Source organism: Trachypithecus francoisi, unplaced genomic scaffold, assembly GCF_009764315.1.
Source record: "Trachypithecus francoisi isolate TF-2019V2 unplaced genomic scaffold, Tfra_2.0 Lachesis_group17, whole genome shotgun sequence".
Taxonomy (NCBI): Eukaryota; Metazoa; Chordata; class Mammalia; order Primates; family Cercopithecidae; genus Trachypithecus; species Trachypithecus francoisi.
Genome location: NW_022681462.1, coordinates 65,531,055 through 65,557,099, shown reverse-complemented (window position 1 = coordinate 65,557,099; position 26,045 = coordinate 65,531,055). Strand labels below are relative to the sequence as shown.

The following is a 26,045-nucleotide window of genomic DNA, read 5'->3' as shown; positions in this document are numbered from 1 at the left end:
AATTAAAGAAATAGAAAAGTTAGGCACTGTTTGATGGGGGGTTTTTGGTTTCTTTTTTGATAGTCACTATCTCTAACCAGTAAATGACTAAGAGTTTTTAGGTTTCTACACGTTTTACCAAAACAGACACTACAGGGTTTGATTACATTTTCAGGGAGTGTCCAAAGAGACAAAATTACATAGTTTTCCTAGGAAGATTAAACTGACTTTGAAACAATCTTAAAACAGTATCAGTTGGTGCTTCTCCAAAATAAAAATTGGGCTGGTGTGGTGCTCACACCTGTAATCCCAACACTTTGAGAGGCCAAGGTGGGAGGATTCTTGAGCCTCAGAGTTCAAGACCAGCAACATGGCAAAACCCCTCCTCTACAAAAAATGAGCCAGGCATGGTAGCACGTGCTTTTGGTCCCAGCTACTCAAGAGGCTAAGGGGGGAAAGATCACCTGAGAGCCTGGGAGGTTGAGGCTGCAGTAAACTGCACTCCAGCCTGGGCAACAGAGTGAGACCCTGTCTCAAAAAAAAAAATAGATAAAAGTAATAATTTTTAAAATGCATGAGAGTATCATAAAGTTTCCATAAACTCATTAAAAACTCACCTGATACAGAGCAGCTCTGTATCTTGTCGTTTTGGTGTGTCAGTTCAGTCTGAACTAGGAAATTATTTTGTTCTCTTACTCTAAAAAGGCACTTGGCATCAGCTATGGCATTTCTAGGCCCAGAGGAATTTCATAGGAATAGTCATAAAAATTGGTTAATGAATTACATTCTCAGAAGAAACATAACCTGTGGGTACTGTCCAGTTGCAATAAAGTGTATTTCTTATGTGATTTTGTTTTTTATTTTATATTTTACTTTTAACGTTATTTTAAAATAAAATAGAGATGAGGTCTCACTACGTTGCCCAGTCTGGTTTTGAATTCCTGTGTTCAAGCGATCCTCCTGCCTCAGCCTCCCAAAGTGCTAGGATTACAGACATGAGGCACCATGCCCGTCCTTCCCTGTGCACTTTTTGAAATGAAAATAATTGGTAAACATGAAGCATATGGCTTCAAAGTGCCAGTTTTCCTGCTTATTGGCCTTTAAACTCAAGTATTCACATATGAAAGATATTTATCTTACCTGAGTAGATGACAAAATTAGGTTAGCTGCCTGGAAGTTTCAGCTCATAGCTTACAAATTACTAAAATTTATGAATATGTTTAGAGATTTCACTGATAGGTTATAAATCAAAAATAAAATTCTAAGGCCTCCCTACTATCTGACTGGACCCCTCATCTCTGCCAGGGAATTCCAAAATTAACCTGAAAAACTGGTTCAGGCCATAATGGGAAGGGAAGGTCATGCCTTGTTGTAACCTCTTAGAATTCAGGAAAAGCCAACCAACATTTAATATTAATACAGACTTTAAGTCCGGTAAGAAACATTTCTCTGTTTCTATTCTATTCTATTCTCTCTGAAATCTGCTACCTGAAGACTTTATCTGCATGATAAAACTTTGGTCTCCACAACCCCATATCATAACCCAGACAATTCCTTTCTACTGATAATAACCAATTGCCAAGAATTTTTCTTTTTTTTTTAGACGGAGTCTTGTTCTGTCACCCAGGCTGGAGTGCAGTGAGTGGCACAATCTCGGCTCACTGCAACCTCCACCTCCCGAGTTCAAACAATTCTTCTGCTGCAGCCTCCCAAGTAGCTGGGACTACAGGCACCACCATACCCGGCTAATTTTTTGTATCTTTTTTTACTAGAGACGGAGTTTCACCTTATTAGCCAGGATGGGCTCCATCTCCTGACTTCATGATCTACCCACGTCGGCCTCCCAAAGTGCTGGGATTACAGGCGTGAGCCACTGCGCCTGGCCTGCCAGTCAGAAAGTATTTAAATCTACCTGTAACCTGGAAGCCCCCACCTACCTTCGAGTTGTCTTGCCTTCCCCGACTGAACCAATGTATATCATTTTTTGTTTTGTTTTTTTTTTTCCCTAGGCTGGAATGCAGTGGCGCCATCTCAGCTCATGGCAAGCTCCACCACCTGGGTTCACACCATTCTCTTGCCTGATCCTCCCGAGTAGCTGCGACTACAGGCACCTGCCACCATACCCAGCTAATTTTTTGTATTCTTAGTAGAGACGGGTTTCACTGGGTTAGCCAGGATGGTCTTGATCTCCTGACCTCATGATCCACCTGCCTCGGCCTCCCAAAGTGCTGGGATTACAGGTGTGAGCCACTGCACCTGGCTGCTGCTTCTTTTCTTTTATTGTTATTATTAAACAGAGTCTCGCTCTGTCGCCCAGGATGGAGCACAGTGGTGCAATCTCTGCTCGCTGCAGCCTCAGCCTCCCGGGTTCAAGTGATTCTCCTGCCTCAGCCTCCCGAGTAGCTGGGATTACAGGCACCTGCCACCATGCCCAGCTAATTTTTGTATTTTTAGTAGAGACGGGATTTCACCATGTTGACCAGGCTGGTCTTGAACTCCCGACCTAGTGATCCGTCCGCCTCGGCTTCCCAAAGTGCTGGGATTACAGGCGTGAGCTACCGCGCCTGGCCAAACCAGTGTATATCTTAACATGTATTTTATTGATGTCTCATGTCACCTTAAAATGTATAAAATTAGGCTGTGCCTCTACCACCTTGGGCACATGTTCTCTGAGGGCCCTCTCACCATGGGCCATGGTCGCTCATATTTGGCTCAGAATAAATCTCTTCAAATATTTTAAAGAGTTTGGCTCTTTGTTGACAAGGTAAAAAATTGGGATCTTTTAGTCTTCAGTTCTACCTTGAATACACTAAGCCACGTTAAACAATATCACTAAGCTTAAAAAAAAAAAAAATCCTTCAAGCCCTTTTCTCTCTCCTAAATATTTCTTTTAATTTAAGAGGGAAATGGTCCCTTTCTCAGATATTAGTTATAATGCTTCAAAATGAAAAGCAACTTATTGGCCAGGTGCAGTGGCTCATGCCTGTAATCCCAGCACATTGGGAAGCCAAGGCAAGTGGATCACCTGAGGTCAGGAGTTCGAGACCAGGAGTTCGAGACCAGCCTGGTCAATATGGCGAAACCCTATCTCTACTAAAAATTCAAAAAATTATCAGTGCATAGTGGGGCATCCCTGTAGTCCCAGCTACTTGGGAGGCTAAGACACGAGAATCACTTGAACCCGGAGGCGGAGGTTGCAGTGAGCCGAGATAGCGCCACTCCACTCTAGTCTGGGTGACAGAGTGAGACTCCATCTCAAAAAAAAAAAAAAAAAAAGCTGTCATCATGATTGTTTTTATTGGCTTGTATTAGTGGTGGAATTTTTTCCATCTGAATAATTAAAAATGAAACAACTCAGAAGGTAGGACCAGGTAAAAAATAAAGATTAAAAATAAAAACTTGCCAGGCACAGTGGCTCATGCCTATAATCCTAGCACTTTGGGAGGCTGAGGTGGGCACATCACCTGAGGTCAGGAGTTTGAGACCAGCCTGGCCAACATGGTAAAACTCCATCTCTACTAAAAATACAAAAATTAGCTGGGCATGGTGGCGCCCACCTGTAATCCCAGCTATTCGGGAGAGTGAGGCATGAGAATCGCTTGAACCCAGGAGGCGGAGGTTGCAGTGAGTCAAGATCGTGCCACTGCACTGCAGCCTGGGGATGAAAGCAAGCCTCCGTCTCAAAAAGAAAAAAAACTTGCTGCTTTTTTTGCCCTGTTCAGTTCATGAATGAATTTTTAGTAACTTGTAAGCTATGGGTTGAAACTTTTAGGCAGCTAACCTAATTTGTAAATTCTGTCATCTACTCGGGTAAGAGAAATAATTTATATGTGAATACTTGAGTTTAAAGGCCAATAAGTAGTGATTTTGTTTTTCTAGTCTTGTCCTGTTCGTTCCATCCCATCCATTTTCTTCCTGCACACTGCACTACTATTAAATACCTCTTGCTAAAATTTGGCTTTTGACAAGTTCAAGACTTACTTTTAATTTATTTGTTCACTTATTCATTCTGAAGATATTTAGTGCCTACTCTAATCTGGGCAGTGCTCAACTCTGAATTCTTCCAACCGGCTGTGCATGCTGCCATCCTCTCTCTTGTGCAGCCTTAAGTCTGCCTGTCCACGGTTCCCATCTTTGCTTTATATCCCTGGCTTCACCATACTCTTCTGAAGTACCCATCCTTTCCTTCAAATACTTTTAGAAAAAAAGTCTAATAATAGAGATTTATAATGTAGTTGGATTTAAGTCATTGTTTTACCTCTCAAGAGGCATTTGCATTTTGACTTTTCCTGTAAATGTCAATGAAAAAATATCTCTTTCAAAGAATTTAGGGCTTCCCTGTGCAAGAGTTGGAGGTCTCGGGGAGGAGAGTGCTCCCTGCTGGTTCTTTTGAGTCACACCAAATGAATGACTTGCTACTGTTCCCTCCCACCTTCATATTGTCCATGGTTTTTCCCACCTCCCTAGCTATACAGCTCCTGTTCCTCCTGCCTAAAATGTCTGAACATTCACTCAGTGTTCAGCTCAACCCACATCTTACATCTTCCCTAAGGATGTTTTTCTGTTTGCTGTCATTCATTTTCCTCCTATGAGTTCCTCTATTATATTGAGTCACCATCACTGAGGTTGGCATTTCTTCATTCTTTGTTTCAGTTGACTCATTTCCTTTCTCCCAACTTAGTGTCTTCTTCAAGAACACTGATCCTGTATTTCTGTTTTATATTTAAACAGTGCCTAGCAAAGAGACAGGAATGGCAGTCAATGAAGACCCAAATAGAAATGAGAATATGTCTAGGCCCATGTATATTTATGTTTTATCTAGCAGCATTTTGCTAAATGAATTTATCCTTCATTAGAAGAAGAAAACATGTCATACTTAAGGACCATTATTAAAAATTCTTAAAATTAAAAAAATAGATCTGTCTGGGCACAGTGGCACATGCCTGTAATCTCATTCGTTTGGGAGGCTGAGGTGGGAGTTTAAGGCCAGCCTGGATAACATAGTAAGACCCCATCTCTAAACAAAAAAGAAATTAAAAATTAGCCAGTTATGGTGGCATGCACCTGTAGTCCCAGCAACTCAGGAGGCTAAGGTGTGGGAGGATGGTGTGAGCCCGGAAGTTCAAGGCCGTTGTGGTGAGCTAGGATCACTCCATGCACACCAGCGTTATGACAAAGCAAGACTCTGTCTCAAAAAAAAAAGAAAACAACTTTTATTTTCTATAAATGCTAATATCTGAAGAAAATTTTGGTTTTTACTTCTTAACAGGTGGTTTGTTCTGGATGCAGAAACCAGAGATCTAGTTTCTATCCACACAGACGGGAATGAACAGCTCTCTGTGATGCGCTACTCCATAGGTAGGCAGATTTCCTCCCACCTCCCAAGCCTGGCATTCACAGCACTTCACTGCAATTGCATACTTTTACTTCTGATAAGGCTGACTACTTTTTTCTCTCGTTAGAGTTGTTAAGTATTAAATCTGTTTCCCCCAACATTAAATTAAATTCTGCTGCCAGAAACTGCAAAAGATCTGCTAAAGTTAAACAACATTCTGAATCATCAAATTTAAAATGGACTACTACAGCTGCATTTGCAATTGAAAGCAGAATAAAGTGCAGTCAAATCCCCTTTTTCCGGAACTACGCATACTTTAGAATTTTCAATAGGTAGTAGGCTAAATGTCACATCTGGTTGGCAACCTTTTCTTTCTTTATAAGAGAATGTAAAAGAAATTACAGAGAAATTAAAAATACACAAATTGTATAGGCCTTTCAAGTCCTTTAGAATCTACTGCATTGTTTTGGTTACATAGTAATGATTGGTTTGTTAATTAAATACTTAGCAATTCTCTATAAGAATTTGATCTATTCCTTTAGCCTACTTGAGAGTAATTATTTGTACTTTATTGACAATGTTAAGTTTCTATGATAATACCCCAATTACCTTTTCCTGTTATTAATGTGGCTTTGATTCACACCATTCTTCCCTGGAGTTAGTCTGACATTTTCTTTATTTGAAAATATACGCCAATAGTTGTTGCATTAGCACGGGATCCAGAGAATCTTTTTGATTCCTGCTCAGTTGTTTCAAAGGAATCACAGAGTAGTATTCTTTAAATTGAACAAGGAAGGAAAAGTATGTACTTTATGAGCCTGAAAAGAGTCCTCTTGAAGCACAAAAATTTTAACATTTTTCTGGGGTTTGTTTTGTTACGTTTTATTGTTTTTTAGTGTTGTAGTAGCAAATAACCACTGCAAAGAAAGCTCTCGAACTCCAGAGATGACATGGACTTTATTGACCATTTGTTACATGCTTAGCGCCGTGGTGGGTACAGGGAAGGACACCACAAAAGAAAGGAACATGGTCTCTTCCCAAGAGCACCTGCTCTGTAATTGGACAGATCATATATGCTTGCTGAACTAAGCAGCTGTCCACTCAGCCTTCCATGTAAACCCTGTACCCTTCCACCCAAGAAGGCAGAATAACCTCTCTGGAGCTGTTTTTTAACTAGAAGATGAGGCCTAGAGTCCAAGGCCTGTAAGCATCTCCAAGAAGGGATTGTGTATTAGACTGGATGACCATTTATTTTTCAAATGTATTTAGTGGATAGGATTCATTCATCAGTTGCCAAATAACAGTTAAATTGATGAGATTTAACAGCATTTGTAAAATATGTCATTTAGGGTAGATCCAGTAAAATAACAGTAAATAAATTTATCAGTATATTTCTCTAGTCAACACTGGCCTATTTCATTCTAGATGGCACCTTCCTGGCTGTAGGATCTCATGACAACTTTATTTACCTCTATGTAGTCTCTGAAAATGGAAGAAAATATAGCAGATATGGAAGGTGCACTGTAAGTAGTGAAGTAAAACAAGTTGTAAAATTAATTGGGAAATTTTACTTCTGTTAAAAACAAATGTTTACATCGATGTATGTGTTGTTTCCTGTCGTTAGCTGCTTTAATCTCTGTCTTCGAAAACTGAGACTGGTAATACCTGACGGCAGAACATTAGCGTTCCCTGTGTGCTCTAAAAAGATGTCTCCTTTTGATGGGGGTGTAATATTTGTCACTCTTTGACTAGTTTTAAGACAGTTTCTTAAAGCTATTTCCGTAGGAAACCTTTAGAATAACACTTTTTGAAAACTGAATGAGTCAGAAATAAAAGAACATCTCATGTTTAATCTTAACATCATATATCACCTCTCTTCCACTAAAAATAAAAGAATGTACATGGATATTTGTCTGCGTTTAAGAGAATTAACAGAAGGATGTTTCCTGTAATTTGTTGCCTACTTCTGCCTTCATTGGGCTATAATTATAGGATGAAAATTGGATTACATTTCTATAAGCATGACAAGTACTGAATGTATGGCAGGTATTCCCCTAGCAAACGAAAATGGCTTAGGCACCAGGAATATGTACAACATGTGTTCCTTTGTCCTCAAGAAGTACAGTCCAGCTCAGGCCAGGAAGAGAAAAGTAGGCAGTGTAGCATAGTGGTTAAGAGGACAGACTCTGGGCCAGACTACCGGAATTTGAATTCTTTAACAGTCTTTATCACAAAGCAATTCATTTTAGGGAAATAGATGAAAGAATTAGTTTTTAGAAGCATATACATCTTGTAATAAGCAAAATAAACTTCAATATGGGTCTGATATTTATTTTGCTTATTATATTTAAGCAAAAACTAAGCCATGTACTATTTGAGGAAGCAGACTTATTTGCCTTTTTGCATATTTTATACCATATATTAAAACCAGTACATTTGCAAACTAGTCTACAAGCAACTTCAGAGTTTAGAATTTGTCCAAAATATTTTGTTTGCCTTGACAATAATGAATCATTATCCATTAATTTATTTAAATCTATCTTTTATCAACGTAATGTTTGTCATATGGAATAGTATACAACATGATTAAATGAGATATTCCACCTGAAGAAATTTTCAGATCACTGAAGTTTACCCTACCAGCCCCCAATTTTTTGTTGTTGTTGTTTGTTTTGTTTTGTTTTCTGTTTTTTGAATTTTGTTTTCACTTTTTGAGACAGGGTCTTACTCTGTCATCCAGGCTGGAGTGCAGTGCCTCAAACTCCTGGGCTGAAGCAATTCTCCTGCCTCACCCTCCTGAGTAGCTGGCATCATAGGTGCGTGCCACCTTTCCCAGCTCACTTTTTTTATTTTCATAGAGATGAGATCTCCCTATGTTATCCAGGCTGGTCTCGAACTCCTGGCCTCAAGCAGTCCTCCCACCTCAGCCTTCCAAAGTGATGAGATTAGGCATGAGCTACTGCGCCTGGCTGGCTTTTAATCTCAACCTTTTTTTTTTAAAGTCCATACCTTAATAAACAGTATATCAAATATGACTTAATCTTGTAGAATCAAGATTTTATAGGTAGCCCTGTAGCACTTAGCCCACTTTTCCGAGAAGAATAATGACTTGTCATCGGTGTTATCTTGACATAATGTCAGATCAAGGACTTGAACACAATTCTTATTAACTCTTAGTGAAGCAGACTTTCCAATGTACAGTAATGCCTCAGGTTTTTCATTACGTATCTTATTTTACTGTACAGCTGATCCAGAAGAGACACCAATGTGTGACATTAAATAATCAGAATGACCTTGGAAGTATTGAGAGATGGCAAGTTTATCAAATGCATGAGATTTGTCCTAATCCAGTTAGGGAGTTCTTTGAAGCGTTTGAAGAAAGTATTATTTTGAGATACCCATAGGAACTGTTAAAGTTTGCAGTACTGTTTGAGGTTGTAATGAAAGTTTCAACTATTCTGCGTTCCTAATTATCTTCTGTTTTGTGCTTTGCTTCTAGCTGTCAGTTCTTGTTGCTTGTTTCCATCAGCTGGTCTTATAGTCAGTCCCCTGCTTTTATCTATTGTCTGCTGTTATATAGGACAGGCAAAACTGGGTCAACACTGTCTCTGCTGCTTACTAGTTTGTGACTTTAGGCAAGTTAACTTCTCAGAGTTTTAATTTTATTATCTTAAAACTGGAGTTTATGATAGTTCCTACTTTATAGCATTGTTGTAAAGATGAGGTCTTTTAAAAATATAACGACTAGATCTACTCTCAGAGTTCCAATACAAATGCTATTTTCTATTTCTAGTAATTTTCTTATTACTACTCAGCATTTAGGTGACTATTATAGCTGCAGAAGCACAGTAAGCTTAGAGCTTTAGGAAGTGTCACTAATAAACTATGTCTAAATTATAAATGTCTCTAATAAAAATAATAAAGTAAATCTTATAACTTACAATCTAACAAATTATAAGTTACATGCATTTGGAGTCCCTCTTCACAGTAGCTTTTCAATATGTGGAAACGTCAGTTGAAAAGATGGCTGATACCCAAAGATGTGAAACAGCACTTCTTGGTAGAGGGCAGCTAGGTGATGCATGGGTCCCTTAATGAATGATGACATCATTATAGTCCAGGACCTTGCTCTCAACTTCATAAGCTAAGAAACAAGATCCATTTTAGAGATACGGACTTACATCAACCAAGTTTTCCAAAGCTAGTTTATAAAATGTCAATTTACAATACAAACTAGAACTGGTAAGGACACTAAATCCTAGTTTCCCCTGGCCAACCAAGTTATCTCTCTATAAGCAAGCAAGTCTCAGGAAAGCATCTTTTAATCAGAATGCTAGTTTAGGCCAGGCATGGTAGCGCATGCCTGTAACCCAGCACTTTGGGAGACTGAAGAGGCACATCACTTGAGCCCAGGAGTTCACATCCAGCCTGGGCAACAACATAATGAGACCCTGTCTTTACACATACACGTAAGCTGGGTGTGGTGGCATGCACTGTAGTCCCAGATAGGAGGATCGCTAGAGCCGTGGAGGTCAAGGTTGCAGTGAGCCATGATGATGCCACTACACTCTAGCCTGGATGTGAGAGCCAGACCCTGACTCAAAAAAAAAAAAAAAGAATACTAGTGTATTCATAAAATATGCCAAGGGGACAGGACATGAGCATCCTCCAGCCAATGCAGTCCTTTCCTTTAGGGAAAGTACATGTGAAGCAAGAGTAGAATCAGAAAGTGAGCAAATCCAGTGCTTACATCCACAGTAGAGCAGGGATCACCACTGGACCTGATCTCAGTTCAGGTCTCACTACCCTAAACATAGGACACATTGTCTCTGTGACTCCTCTTTCATTGCTGACCACACTAGTGCCAACTCAGCGGAATAATACTTTCTTTGGATAGATTCCTACCTTTAATCAGCTTATACTCTAGGCTTGCCAAGCTTAGAGCCATTATGACTCTTCTTTGCCTCTTTCTGCTTTGATTTATTTTATGTTAATTCTAAAGTTAGACATTCAGAGGTTCCAAACTAGAGGACATCCACTGGAGTTTCCACAAACTCACAGAACTTTACTCTTCCAGTCACTGAAACTTATTTCCATTTTCTACTGTCTCCAAATACCTTTTACAATCTTTCTGAACTTGATGTGCTTAAAATTTTGGTATTTCAAAAAACTTCAGATAAACTGTAAATTTGGAGATTTATCCTGGATTCCTTCTTCTGTGTGTTCTTTTAAAATATTAAGTCTGATCACAAAAGGACTATACAATTTATAGTTAGAATCATTTTTCCCATTTATAAAGGATAGAAGAGACCGTTATCTAGTCACCACCTTAATTTGATGAATAAGAAAGTAAGGCAACTGTACCAAAAGCTCATTTATCACTTACCCTTTGTTTTGTATTCTAACCTCTGTGATCAAGCTAATCTTGATTAATCTGGTTACCTCACAGTATAAACATATGAGTATACTAGTCTCCAAGGATGATAAAGACTGAGTTGAAAATTTGATGTGTCTCATCAAACCTTAGGAACCCGGAAAACCTCAACATCATACAAGAAGAGCCTAGCCAAGAGCACTTTTGGCTTCATGCTTTTTCACATACCCTGTCACTTCCTTTTTCTCTCCCATTTCTAATGCTTGCATTTATTTACTTTTAATGTTACACAGTCTCTATCACTTCAAAAACAGTACAAAAATAGATGCAGTACAAGTAAACAATCTAACTCCTAATGAGTAAAAGATAAGCCTGACTTCAATGCTGTGCTTAGGCCAGGTGAGGTGACTCACACCTGTAATCCCAGCACTTTGGGAGGCCAAGGTGGCAGGATCACTGGAATCTAGGAGTTTGACACCAGCCTGGGCAACTAACTAAGACCCTGTCTGTATTTAAAAAAAAAAAAAAAAGCTGTGCTTAATGTGCTCCAGAATCATCTGACCTAGTTTTGAACCCTGGTACACCAATTCTTTGTTAAGTAACTTCAGAAAAGTTACTTAACCTATCTATGCATCCTAACCATCTCACCTCCTAAGAGGACATCCTCATTAAGGTTGCTATGAGATTCAGATGTGATGATGTATGCAAGGTACTTAGTAAATATTAGGTATTATTATTATTAACAGCATTGTTTTCCATGATTAGATGAGCCTGGGTTGTATCTACGGGTATTTTTCAGCATTTAACGGTAATCTATTAAAATTCAAAAATAGTTTTACAATTATGAGCACTGTATATTTTCCTTGAAAGATTTTAGGTGTCTTGATTGACCTGAAGTTTCTATTCAGTTTTCAGTGGAATATTAAGGTTATTTTATTATGTACCTGAGTGTCAACATAATGGCTTTCTGCTTGACTCAAATTCCTGTGTACCTTTTAACACTGTTACTCGAATATCTTAACCCAGGAGATGTAGTATATTTAAGTTGCAATGATATCCTAAAAAGCATTACAAAATCTGTTTGAGTAGGCAAGAAGTGCTGGTAAAAGTTAAGTTTGCTTTTTGCCAGGATTTTGTTAATTGGAAATACACATCAAAAAGAGGGAAAAAAAAGAGTAATAAACCCTGAAATTAATGCAGGATTTCATAAGGTAATAGAATTCGGTATCACTGTGAAAGTTAAGAATTATGTGGAGTAACCAGGCCGGGCGCCATGGCTCATGCCTGTAATCCCAGCACTTTGGGAGGCTGAGGCGGGTGGATCATGAGGACAGGAGATTGAGACCATCCTGGCTAACATGGTGAAACCCCGTCTCTACTAAAAATACAAAAAATTAGCTGGGCATGGTGGCGGGTGCCTGTAGTCCCAGCTACTCGGGAGGCTGAGGCAGGAGAATGGTGTGAACTCGTAAGGTGGAGCTTGCAGTGAGCTGAGATCGCACCACTGCACTCCAGCCTGGGTGACAGAGCGAGACTCCATCTCAAAAAGAAAAAAAAAGTGTAGTTTTTCACTTGAACACATTAGAGATAAATGGTCTCATTTAAAAGAAGCCATCAGGAACTGGGATCCTTTCTTTCTACGTCATTTATTAGTATGTTGCCATTGCTTCCATCCTCAACATCATAACATGCTGCTGGAAATCCAGCCATCACATCCTACTTCCAAGCAGAAGGGATTAGAGCAAGGGACAAAAGAAGGGCACTCCTTCCACTAAGTCAATTCTCAGAGTTTTCCTGGAAGCCCCACACAATGACTTCTGCCACCCCTAACTTCAGAGGAGCTGGGAAATAACAGTGTTCTACCTGGGCACTCAACAGAAGAGGGATAATGTGGATTGGAGAGGCAACTAGCAGACTACACTCCACTCACTAGGTGAAGACCACTTTTCCTCACATCAGCAAAAGCATATCAGAAACGTAGGAAAAATGCATTCACAATAGCAACAAAAACTAGATGCTTTGAGAATAAACACAGCAACAAAAGCACAGGAAGCTATGTGAAATATTGCTGAAAGACATAACTATAATCTGAAAGAATTAGACATAGCATGTTTCTAAATAAAAAACCTCATAAAGATATGTTTTCTATAAACTAGTCTCTAAATTTGATATGATCTTTAGATTTTCACCATATTTATGGGATTAATAAAATAGTTCTAGTTCATGTGAAATTTTCCACGTATCACAGAGCTATCATGGTTGGGAATAAGCAGATAAACTGATGAAACAAAAGCATCCAGAAACAGATTTATGTTTTTGTGGAAGTTTACTAAGTAATAAAAGGGGTGTTTCAAATTAGTAGAGAAAGAACAGACTTCTCTACCTGTATTTTCCAATATGGCAATTACTAGCCACAACTTTCTGTTCATACCATTAAATGCAATTCAGTTCCCTGAGAGTGCAGCAACATTTCAGTTACTTCGAAACCACAGGGGACTAGTTGCTACTGCATTGGACTGCACTGATACAGATATTTTTTGTCACTGCAGAAAGTTCGACTGAACAGCATAGCTCTAGATGGACAAAAGTTAGGTCCTAAATTGAGACCTTCGTTGCTTAGTTGGTTGGTTGTTTTTTAACTCCCCAGGTAATCTTAAACCAGTTGCAAACCACTGATGCAGGTGATAATCATCATGCAGTTGACAAAGATTTAACTCACATATTTCTGAATTTTTTCTTCATAGCCATATTCTTTCACTTTGTCACTGGGGATTATTTTTGTGGTAACGCCATATGGCTACTTAATGACAATAATGAAAGGGCCAGCTTAGACTACTTGTTTGTCTTCAAGGAGATATACTAGAATTTGCACTTGTGTTTGTGCCCATGGAGTAAAGTTTGAGGCTGTTTTTCTAAGCTGTGCATATACTTTGCATTAGCCTGTGAGTTGGGTAGAGGAAGGACACTGAGGTGATTTGTGGGGAGAGTAACATAGACCCCAACAGCTGCATTTCATCTTTTCTTTGCTTATTTATTGGAATCGATGCCAGGCAGAAAATACTTTCTTTTCTAAATATGAGTTAATAACTTTCCTAAGATCTTTTCTAAATTTGGGGACTTCTCCTACTCAAGACTCCGTTTGAGAATACTTTTATGTTGATTTACCATCTGAAAATAATCTGTGTCCAACACAGATGTTTTTTGCATGAATATTATGTATATATACAATGCTTTTGATGCTCTTCTAATTAATGGTATTGAAAGCTTTGCACAAAGATGCAGATAGTATTTTTAAATACTGTTACATTAGGGTGAAATTCTCAAAGAGGCCTGTACTTTGCCATGACCAGTCTTGTTAAATCTTCATCCATGTAGCAAGTTCTAATTTTAGAAGCATGGCTTCCCCAGACGCCAGAGCCAGCCATCAGGCTCATCAGGCTCATGTGCACTGTGAAAAGGATGTATGAACCCTGCCATACTCAGAAAATAGCAAACATCCATGTGCATCTTGCTGTCTATGAAAACTGATTTCTTAAGTTAGTAGGTCCCCTGTATGCCTAGCAAGTGATTCCCAACCTGTTTTCCAATATACTGCTTAATTTCTAGTGATTTCAGAAAGCTTCACTTCTCAGATTCATATAATTTAAATTTGTTTAAATATGTGTATTTCCCATACAGCACTATGGTGGAGATTATGGCTCCAGAAAGGTTTGGGGACACATTGGTAGACTTCAGAAGGGTACTAAAAGAATTAGAGTCATCGCTCTAATGTAAATCATTAAAAACTATCCCTAAGGTACATTGAATTTGTTAACTTAAAAAATAAAATCTTGGCCGGGTGCAGTGGTTCACTATAATCCCAGCACTTTGGGAGGCTGGGGCAAGTGGATAACTTCAGGTCAGGAATTCAAGACCAGCCTGGCTAATGTGTTGAAACCCCGTCTATACCAAAAAAATACAAAAATTAGCCAGGTGTGGTGGTGCGCGCCTATAGTCCCACCTACTTGGGAGGCTGAGGTGGGAGGATCACTTGAACCCAGGAGGCGGAGGTTGCAGTGAGCCAAGATTATGCCACTGCACTCCATCCAGCCTGAGTGAACAAGTGAGACCCTGTCTCAATTAAAAAAGAAAAAATCTTAGAGGAAGAGAAGAATAGGTGAAAAAAAATAAAATAAGGCTTGGTGCCATGGCTCACACCTGTAATCCCAGCACTTTGGGAGGCTGAGGTGGGCAGATCACTTGAGGCCAGGAGTTTGAGACCAACCTGGCCAACAGAGTGAAACCCTGTCTCTACTAAAAATAGAAAAAATTAGCTGGGATGGTGGTGCACACCTGTAATTCCAGCTACTCAGGAGGCTGAGGCATGAGAATCGTTTGAACCCAGGAGGTGGAGGTTGCAGTGAGCTGAGCTTGTGCCACTGCTCTCCAGACTGGGTGACAGATTGAGACTCTATCTCAAAATAAAAAGAAGAAAATCATGTGACCAGAAAGCTAGTAATTGGCTACAGTGGCTCATGCCAGTAGTCCCAGCACTTTGGGAGGCTGAGGCTGGAGGATCACTTGAGCCCAGGAGTTCGAGACCAGCCTCAGCGATGTGGTGAAACCCCGTCTCTGCAGAAAATACAAAAATTAGCCGGGAGCGATGGCATGTGCCTGTAGTCCCAGCTATCCAGGAGGCTGAGAAGTGGAAGGATCACTTGAGGCCAGGGAGGTCAAGACTGCAGTGAGCCATGATAGCGCCATTGTACTCCAGCCTTGGCAACAGAGTGAGACCCTGTCTCAAAAAAATAAAGTTAGTAATTGAAAAAGCACAGTAGAAATTAAATGTGTTTCACCACAGACTGTAGGAGGTAAAAGTAAATTCAGGTCTCTGTCAGCTTTGGTGAACCATAAGATCTGGTAATTTATCTGAAATAGTTTATTGGAAATACATAAGTGCTCATATGTGAAGCCAACAAAAATTAGTGTTTCGTAGTTTTTTTGTTTTAACTCCCACAGTGTTAAAACCTAAGCAGAAAAAGATCATTGTTTCCTGCTTAAGGAATGTTCTAAGGAATCAGATGATTATATTGAGTCCTACTGTTCTGATGGAGTACAGCGTTGAGTGAATTTTCCCCCAAAACATTCTTTGGAGACGGTTTTTCTAGGATACCTCCATAGACCATATATGGGTGCTGTATTCCTCAGCTTCTGAGTTGTACCATGGAGAGTTAAGAAGTAGCCCAGGTAAACTGCATTCCTTATGCACAACTTATAACCAACACTTCATTCTCAAAAATGGAGTCACTCTCATGAGGACAGCACTGACATGAAATAAGGCCAGAGGGTATGATACGTGTTGCAGTGTCCTGTAAGATACAAGTTTAAGAGACTGTCTTTCTTGGAAGTGTCTGATACAGGTGGTAGGTACTAGTTTCTGGTATCTAGATAGGCCAGAAAGTTTCTCCCAAGTATCAAGTGCAAAGGATCTGCTGTGAGTCTGCTCAGTTCTAGAGGGTGTAACACTGCTTCCTCTCCTTTAGAAATTCCAACAAATGTGTATTCAGAAAACAGTATTGGCTAGCTGTTAAACTGTTTATCACTCAGAACTCTAAATGCTTTCTAACAATGTATCTGTTATTTTCTAGGGACATTCCAGCTACATCACACACCTTGACTGGTCCCCAGACAACAAGTACATAATGTCTAACTCGGGAGACTATGAAATATTGTACTGTAAGTATGAATGATCAGATATATATGGGCTGAGACATGTCTGACAGGGGTGCTAATGAACAGGCTGCATGGAATCGGAATTGTGCGGAGAATGCTTGCCAGACTCTTTAACCTGACAAAGCATATGTTACACTGAGCTAAAGTAATGAGAATCTCAAATGTGGTTCACTTCTCCAAGAGTAATGAATTAATGTAATAGTATAGAACGGAAGGCACATGTAGTAATAAGAAGTTACTCTGTCAAATTGATGCTGCTCTGAATGGTTTTTCATTTACTACTTCTCCTGGAGGCATAAATGGATGGGCATTTATGCCTTTTAGAGAGAGGAAAAAAAAAAACTTCCCATGGGAAACAGTTTGTGGTTTTATAAACCCTGTTAAAGTGAACACTTTCTTTTCCTTTTTAAATGTGTCTTAATGTTTTTCAGTGTATGGATTATAAATACAAGTAAACGTGGCTAGTTTGAATCAAGATGCACTTTCAAATACATTTGTACACAAGCACTATGATTATACTTCCTGTTTCTAAATTTAAAGGGGACATTCCAAATGGCTGCAAACTAATCAGGAATCGATCGGATTGTAAGGACATTGATTGGACGACATATACCTGTGTGCTAGGATTTCAAGTCTTTGGTAAGGACATGACACCTGATGTAAAGAAGTGGCTTGTGGGTTTTTCATATATAATATTTACTTGCTTAAATTTATAAATGAAAAACAGTCTGTGTGTTCTTTAGCTTTATCACTATTAATGTCAGCCACAGAGAAATAAAATGTATTAGAATTGAACAAACATGGCATTTGTATTTTGCAGAATCCAGCACTTTTGGTCCTCAATATGAAAGACAAGAAGTTCACATTAGTGCAGATTACCTTCCCGTTTTTCTTTAAGTGAAAATTGAAGTTATTAAATTTGGAAAGGCATTTTTAAGTAGCTTGAGATACATACGATACAGTTCACCTATTTAGAGTATAAAATTCAGGCTGGGTGTGGTGGCTCACACCTGTAATCCCAGCACTTTGGGAGGCCGAGGTGGGCAAATCACCTGAGTTCAGGAGTTCGAAACCAGCCTGGCCAACATGGTGAAACCCTGTCTCTGCTAAAAATACAAAAATTAGCTGGGCGTGGTGGCGTGCACCTGTAATCCCAGCTACATGGGAGGCTGAGGCAGGAGAATCGCTTGAACCTGGGAGGCAGAGGTTGCAGTGAGCTGAGACTGTGCCACTGCACTCCAGCCAGGGCAACAGATTGAGACTCCATCTCATAAATAAAGTGTAAAATTCAGTGGTTTTTGTATACTTAGTTGTGTGACCATCAAGGTCTAATTTTATAACATTTTCATTATCCCACAAAGAAACCCTGTACCCATTAACAGTTACCCCATCTCTCTTATCCTCTACCCCACCCCCCAGCAACTACTAATCTGTTTTATTGATTTGCCTATTCTGTATAGTTTGTATAAGGGGAATCATACAGTATGTGATGCATTGAGACTAGCTTCTGTGATTCAGCATAATATTTTCAAGGTTTATCCATGTTACAGCATGCATCAGTACTTTACTCTTTTTTATGGGTAAGTAATATCCCATTCTATGGATAGACTACATTTTCTTAATTCATTCATCTGTTGATGGACCTTGAGTTGTTCCTACTTTTTGGCTATTATGAATACCACTGCCATGAACAGTCATGTGCAGGTTTTTGTGTAGACATGTTTTCCTTTCTCTTGGGTATTTACCTAGGAGTAGAATTGCTGAGTTAAATGGTAACTGTATGTTTACTCTTCTGATCAACTGCCAGACTGTTTTCCACAGTGACTACATTTACATTTCCACCAGCAGTGTAGGAGGGTTCCAGTTTCTCCATGTCCTTGTCAGTGTATATTATTATTATTTTGCATGTGGATGTCTACTTGCCTTACACCACTTGTTGAAATACAAAGACATTTTTAGTAGAATTATATAAAGATAACTATGTGGGACTTCTTCCTAATCTGACGTTTTGTAAATTTCTGGAAATCTGACCTCTATGACGGTTTTCTAAGCCTTCCTTAGTATTTAGGTATCCTTCTGAAAGGGTGAGTAGATAGATGGAAAAATTAAAATAATAAAGCGTTATTTACAAAGAATTAAAAAGAAGTGTTATGCTCAGGTTATTAAAACACTGGATATGGATGTGGCACCAATACCTAAAGCAATGCACAAAAATCAATATTTTCTCTAACAATATATCTCTGCCTTCTGAGAATTGAGTTCTCCAGCCTGATCATAGATCTGAACATTTCTTTATGCTATGTGCATTAGAAAAATAATCCATTATAGGTGATTGTTCAAAACACAAGTGCTGGCCGGGCGCGGTGGCTCAAGCCTATAATCCCAGCACTTTGGGAGGCCGAGACGGGCGGATCACGAGGTCAGGAGATCGAGACCATCCTGGCTAACCCGGTGAAACCCGTCTCTACTAAAAAATAAAAAAAATTAGCCGGGCAAGGTGGCGGGCGCCTGTAGTCCCAGCTACTCGGGAGGCTGAGGCAGGAGAATGGCGTAAACCCGGGAGGCAGAGCTTGCTGTGAGCTGAGATCTGGCCGCTGCACTCCAGCCTGGGTGACAGAGCGAGACTCCGTCTCAAAAAAAAAAAAAAAAAAAAAAAACACAAGTGCTGTCAAGATAGAGAAGCCTAATAGGCCAGGAAGAAATTAAACACAAAATAATTCTGTCCATAAACAATTTCATTATTCTAGGTGAAAATGAAGCAGTGACCCACAGCTGATAGCTTCTGTGGTTATTTAATGAAGGCTTTATTAAATTAAGAGAGACCAATTTTAAAGTATTTTGACTTGTTTTTAGCAAATTTACCAAAAACATATTTGTTCTCTGGAGTAGCATTCAACCACAAGTGGCCATCTCAACCCTTAAATGTTCCATAGTTTTAATCTAGCCTAACAGAGGTCTGTGAAAATTATGTTCAACGTGATCATTAGTGCTGCATAATGATTCAGAATAATTAAATTTGGTGTGTCTTATTTTGGGACATAATCTTTGAAAATTCTATGGGATAGCATGCTAAACTATCCCATAGAATTTATAGTGGGTGGCCTATGCTTTCTATAAGAAATAATCTCTCTGAGGTTTTCTTTGAGGTGCCTCCCTGAAAGAAAACCTAGACTACACTTTGAAGACTTGGTGTTATGGCTTTGTTTTTGAACCTTGTCTATACAAGTAACTGATTCCCTCCATCCAGAAACTTTAAAAAGGAAGAGCTTATTGCTGAGGTGTAAGTCAAGCTGAAAGTAAAATAAATTATTAGCACCACCTGCTGGTTACTATTGAGTACCACTGAGTTTTCCATTTTAGGGCTATTTTGATTTTGTATTAGTTAGATTTTGGACAGGACTTCATTTGAATGAAGAACAGTGTGAGCCACTGAGAAATTTGTAAAGGAAATGTTAACAGCTAAGAGTTTGAACATAGATAAAAGCTAAACAGATTCTAAAAATAAACATATGTAGCATCACAGTTATACTTCTTCAGCTAATTTTTCTGCATCCCTGTGTTTCCATATCAAAGGTGTCTGGCCAGAAGGATCTGATGGGACAGATATCAATGCACTGGTGCGATCCCACAATAGAAAGGTGATAGCTGTTGCCGATGACTTTTGTAAAGTCCATCTGTTTCAGTATCCCTGCTCCAAAGCAAAGGTAAACTCACTCTAATAAAAACTAATGTTATAAGGCCTTCTGTCCAGGGATGATTCTCCATCAATGGCAAGAAAATATTTGTAGGTTACCGATTCCTCTCCATGCTACTCCAGCACACAGAGGGAGATAAGAGCCATCGGTGAGCATCCAGCCAGGCGGTGCTTGTCTTCTCCCCTTTCCTAAGGCTAAGGAGAAGCGAGCTGTAGAAATGACGACTGATGATGGGTTATTCCTGTTTATTTATCGTCCAGTTGCTTTTTATTTTGATTTGTTGGCAATTTAAAACCTCTCTAAATATTTTAAAATATTTTATTTGTTGGACACATATTCAACATTATAAAACTAATGGAACTGTTTCCCAAATCTCCAGTAATCCTGCCAACATCGTAAGTGTTCCCCTAACCCATTTCAGAAGAATAATTACTAAGCTCTGGCAAGTATACTACCAACATCTAGAAGAGACAGGCTTTTAGCTATTTTTTTTTAAACATATAGTGTGAAAATACAGAGATGTCAAATTCTTCTGTTTTGTTTCTCCTATGTAAAGTGGTAATAAAAGGAAATAACGGCTAGTCTTACTCCTGAGATCCGATGACTTCTGGCTTTAAATTGGATTGCCCATTTCACAAGCTGAGTTGACCCCCCTTATGTATCACCTCCGTTTCTGAAACAGGCTTGTCAAGAACGAGTTGAATTTTCCTGTCTTGATTTATTTCATATAGGCTCCCAGCCACAAGTACAGTGCCCACAGCAGCCATGTCACCAACGTCAGTTTTACACACAATGACAGTCACCTGATATCAACTGGTGGAAAAGACATGAGCATCATTCAGTGGAAACTTGTGGAAAAGTTATCTTTGCCTCAGAATGAGACTGTAGCAGATACTACTCTAACCAAAGCCCCCATCTCTTCCACTGAAAGTGTCATCCAATCTGATACTCCCACACCGCCTCCTTCTCAGTCCTTAAATGAGACAGCTGAAGAGGAAAGTAGAATAAGCAGTTCTCCCACACTTCTGGAGAACAGCCTGGAACAAACTGTGGAGCCAAGCGAAGACCACAGCGAGGAGGAGAGTGAAGGGGGCAGCGGAGACCTTGGTGAGCCTCCTTATGAAGAGCCATCCAATGAGATAAGCAAGCAGGGCGAAGCCACCCTTCCAGAGGACCAGCAACACCCTTTGCCCTCGTCCTAACACCCTGGCTTCAGTGCTACTCTTTTCCTTCAGCTGCATGTGATTTTGTGATAAAGTTCAGATAACAGGATGGGCAGTGATGGAGAATCACTGTTGATTGAGATTTTGGTTTCCATGTGATTTGTTTTCTTCAGTAGTCTTATTTTCAGTCTCTCAAATGCAGCCAACTTAAAGGTTTAGTTTGGTGTTTATTGAAAATTAACCAAACTTAATACTAGGAGAAGACTGAAACATTAATGATGTCTCACAAATTACTGTATACGTAAGTGGTGTGATGTAAATACTGGAAACAAAAACAGCAGTTGCATTAATTTTGAAAACAAACCCCCTTGTTATCTGAACATGTTTTCTTCAGGAACAACCAGAGGCATCACAAACACTGTTACTCATCTACTGGCTCAGACTGTACTACTTTTTTTCCCCCTGAAAAAGAAACCAGAAAAAAAAAGTACTCTTACTGAGATACCCTTTCACCCCAAATGTGTAATGGAAATTTTTTAATTAAGAAAAACTTCAGTTTTGCCAAGTGCAATGGTGTTGCCTTCTTAAAAAAAATGCCGTTTTCTGAAACTACCAGTGGATGTCCAGACATGCTCTTAGTCTACTAGAGAGGTGCTGCCTTTCCTCAGTCATAATGAGGAACGGTCCCTTAATTTCTTGTGTGCAAATCTGTTTTATCCTAGAACTAAGAGAGCATTGGTTTGTTAAAGAGCTTTCAATGTATATTAAAACCTTCAATACTCAGAAATGATGGATTCCTCCAAGGAGTCCTTTACTAGCCTAAACATTCTCAAATGTTTGAGATTCAAGTGAATGGAAGGAAAACCACATGCCTTTAAAACTAAACTGTAATGATTACCTGGCTAATTTCAGCTAAGCCTTCATCATAATTTGTTCCCTCAGTAATAGGAGAAATATAAATACAATAAGTTTAGATTATTGGTGCTTGAAATTTATTGGTTTTGTTGTAATTTTTATACAAATTATATGAGGGATAAGATATTCAGCAAATTGCAAATTCTTTTTTTACAGAAATGTGGATAATAGTCATAGCAATTTTTTTTTACCAACAGCATACTTAACAGATTTGCTCTGTAGCAATTTTTTTTCTGGTGGAGTTGTCATAAGTCTTGTAAGTCTAACGTGGCTATCCTACTATTTTGGGCAATGCATGTATTATGCATTGGAAAGGTTTTTTTTTTTTTTTAAGTTCTGCTGGCTAGCTATGGTTTTCAGTACATGTTTCCTATTGTAAGAGTAATTGCTGCCAAACATGTATTTCCTATATATTTGTTGATACTTTGATTATAAAAAAGTGTTTTGATTTTTTAACTTGCTGCATTGTTTTGATACTTTTTATTTTTTTGGTCAAATCATGTTTAGAAACTTTGGATGAGTTAAGAAGTCTTAAGTATGCAGGCGTTTACATGATTGTGCCATTCCAAAGTGCATCAGAACTGTCATTCCCTTCTAATATCTTCTCAGGAGTAATACAAATCAGGTATTTCATCATCATTTGGTAATATGAAAACTCCAGTGAACTCCCAAGGACATTTACATTTATATTCACATGCTGTATGGAAGGGTGTGGGTGTGTGTGAAGGGGCGAGTGGAGACACTGTGTGTATCTCTAGATAAGAAGATATGCACCACGTTGAAAATACTCAGTGTAGATCTCTGTGTGTATAGGTATCTGTATATCTTTCCTTTTGTTTACAACTGTTAAAAAACCTCAAAATAGTTCTCTTCAAGAGAAGAGAGATTCCAAGCAACCCATCTTTTTTCAGTATGTTCTGTACATAGTTATCAGAGTGCGCCAGTAAGTATCAGGCATATATATCTGCCTATTAGCAGCGATGATTACACCATCAGATCAGCATGTGCTATACTCCCTGCAAGAAATATACTGACATGAACAGGCAGTTCTTGGAGAAGAAAGAGCATTTCTTTAGGTACCTGGGGAATACAGCTCTCAGTGATCCGCAGGGAGTTTCTTTGAGAACAAACATCAGTCACCTTTGGGGTTGCCGTGTACAATGAGATTTATAATCATGATACTCTTCGGTGGTAGTTTCAAAAGACACTACTAATACGCAGGAAGCGTTCCAGCTATTTAATGCTGGCAACTACTGTTTAATGGTCAGTTAAATCTGTGATAATGGTTGGAAGTGGGTGGGGTTATGAAATTGTAGATGTTTTTAGAAAAACTTGTGAATGAAAATGAATCCAAGTGTTTCATGTGAAGAAGTTGAGCCATTGCTATCATGCATTCCTGTCTCATGGCAGAAGATTTTGAAGATTAAAAAATAAAATAATCAAAATGTTTCCTCTTTCTAAGTGCGTCTTAACTCTTTCTTCATTTATACTGCTAGTTTCCATGACTATCCAGTTATCAGAAGGCAGGACAATTCAGAAGACAATATTTATCAGTGGGCTACTGCTGCTGCTGTGGATGAAATCATCTGGTAGTAACAAACTCCCATCTCATAATGTTAGAGGAAATTACTTCTGATTTATGTTCCTATTGAATATGGGGATAGCTTTTTCATTTATTTCATGTCAACACTTTCTCTCATGTTTAATATTGGATAATCCTGATGATCTTGGTTACCCATCCAACGAGGCTGCCTCGCAGTGTTAGCCTTTGTGAAGTACTTGACCTCAGTAGGCCACGGCATTCTCTGCTTTCTCCCATCTCTCCCATATTGCTTAGTAACGCAGATCTTCTGTATACCACAGTCACAAATTGGCCACTACAAATTTTCCTTTATGAAGAATAGGTTGATAGTATTCCAAACATTCCCCAGTTTTACAATCAATCATAGACATGATGAGGTTTTCATTATTGCCTTACTCGCCCCTGGTTGACTGAATATTCACAGCCGCTTACATATACTAACCCACGAGAGGCTATCCTGGGGTAGGAGTTCCATTTTCACTGATTCTGAGACAGAATGGCTAGTGGGCACCAAAACAAACCCACTCAACAATGTGATTTTTCTTTAAAAGTAAGAAAATCCAAAACTTATTTATGGAGAAATGATGAATTAGCTTTTGGGCACAGTGAGGTATTGTATCAGTGTAACTTCTAGAAGCTTAAGGCTGGAAATAAAGGACAAGTACATGTTTTTAGGACCAAGAAGGCTGAAGAGCAGATGGGCAGGATATGGACCAAGAAGAGCTGCTCCTGGAGGAGCACCTACTATGGACCCAACATCCCCCAACACCCAGGTGCTCAGGGATACAGGGAAGGTGACTATAGATGAGGAAATGAGTTTGGGAGGTTTCGTAACCAGCCCATGTTCGTTTACATCATAGCCATGCTGAGACTTTGTGTTCTAGAACTTCAAAATCTATACTTCCTCCACCACAGTAGGAGAAAGACATTCATTAGACACAGAAGGAAAGGACCAGGGTAGATTCATAGACTTTGGAAAGGAGATAAGGGAAACAGAAGAGAGTCTGTGTCAGTCTCGGTCCTCAGTCTGGGAGGAGGCGAGTCCACAGCATAGCAATGCTACACATCTGCATCAGCATCACTGACGCCCACCCTGCTGGAAAAGTCCCTTTGTCAAAGATGCCCACAACCGGAGTCTCCAACAGCCACAGAAACAGAATGGTCTGTAGGTATGTTTCCCAAACAAAAAATAGGTGCATCTCCTTGTGAAGGGGCAGCTCCTCTCCTCACAGGGACTCATGTAATGTTAGTCATTTTGTGGTGATTGGTTCACCTTTCCAAAAGAAACTTGAATTTCTGCTCTACCTTCCCTTCATTAATAGATCCTGATAATAGCCTTAAAAGCTTTGATGTAAAGAAGACATTTCCGGCTAGGCGCAGTAGCTGACACCTGTAATCCCAGCACTTTGGGAGGCTGAGGCAGGTGGATCACTGGAGCCCAGGAGTTCAAGACCAGCCCGGGCAACATGGTGAAACCTCATCTCTACCAAAAATACAAGAAAAAAAAAAAAAATCCAGGTGTGGTGTACACCTATAGTCGCAGTTACTAGGGAGGCTGAGGTGGGAGAATCGCTTGAACCTAGGAGGTGAGGTTGCAGTGAGCGGAGATCGTGCCACTGCACTCCAGCCTGGGCAACAGAGGAGACACTATCTCAAAAATAAAACATTTCCTAGACAAAGGAAAAGGAAGAAGAACAAATAGAAAAGTTTGTCTCCTGGGAACGTGAGCCTGTTTCATTTCTTTATCCACTATCTCTTCATGGGTGATATCCTCAGGAGACCATGACTTAACTGAACTAACCACTTTTAAAGAATTTGCCAATCCAAACGGGACTACATTCATTACTAGATGCTGATGTATGCTTTATTTATTTATTTATTTATTTAGAGACAGAGTCTCGCTCTGTTGTCCAGGCTGGAGTGCAATGGCGTGATTTTAGCTCACTGCAACCTCTGCCTCCTGGGTTCAAGTAATTCTCCTGCCTCAGCCTCCCAAGTAGCTAGCTGGGATTATGGCCATGAGCCACCATGCCCAACTAATTTTATTTGTATTTTTAGTAGAGAGAGGGTTTCACTTTATTGGCCAAGCTAGTCTTGAACTCCCAACCTCAGGTGATCCGCCTGCCTCGGCCTCTCAAAAGTGCTGGATTACAGGTGTGAGCCACCGCTCCCGGCCTGATGTACGCTCTTAAAAGGCCAAACAATTGTTCCCACATCCTCTCCCCTGTATATCACAAAGCATCAGTATTTAAACAACCACCATGAGCCTTGTTGGATTCTGATTCAAACA

General features: G+C 39.5%; 1 protein-coding gene across 5 annotated transcripts in view; it reads left to right on the top strand.

Moving 5' to 3' along the window:
* EML4 (EMAP like 4) overlaps window positions 1–23,634 on the top strand; it is a 173,218-nt gene extending 149,584 nt beyond the window's left edge. For 2 of the 5 annotated variants that reach the window (XM_033175899.1, XM_033175897.1), the window contains 6 exons: window positions 5,249–5,337; window positions 6,740–6,837; window positions 16,316–16,403; window positions 16,941–17,039; window positions 19,974–20,104; window positions 20,827–23,634. In XM_033175899.1, the coding sequence (XP_033031790.1) occupies window positions 5,249–5,337; window positions 6,740–6,837; window positions 16,316–16,403; window positions 16,941–17,039; window positions 19,974–20,104; window positions 20,827–21,297 (976 nt within the window). In that variant the 3' untranslated portion in view covers window positions 21,298–23,634. Of the gene's footprint in view, window positions 1–5,248; window positions 5,338–6,739; window positions 6,838–16,315; window positions 16,404–16,831; window positions 17,040–19,973; window positions 20,105–20,826 lie in introns of those variants that run through there. The other 3 variants (XM_033175898.1, XM_033175900.1, XM_033175901.1) reach the window with 2 other exon arrangements.
* The last annotated feature ends 2,411 nt before the right edge of the window (window positions 23,635–26,045 follow it).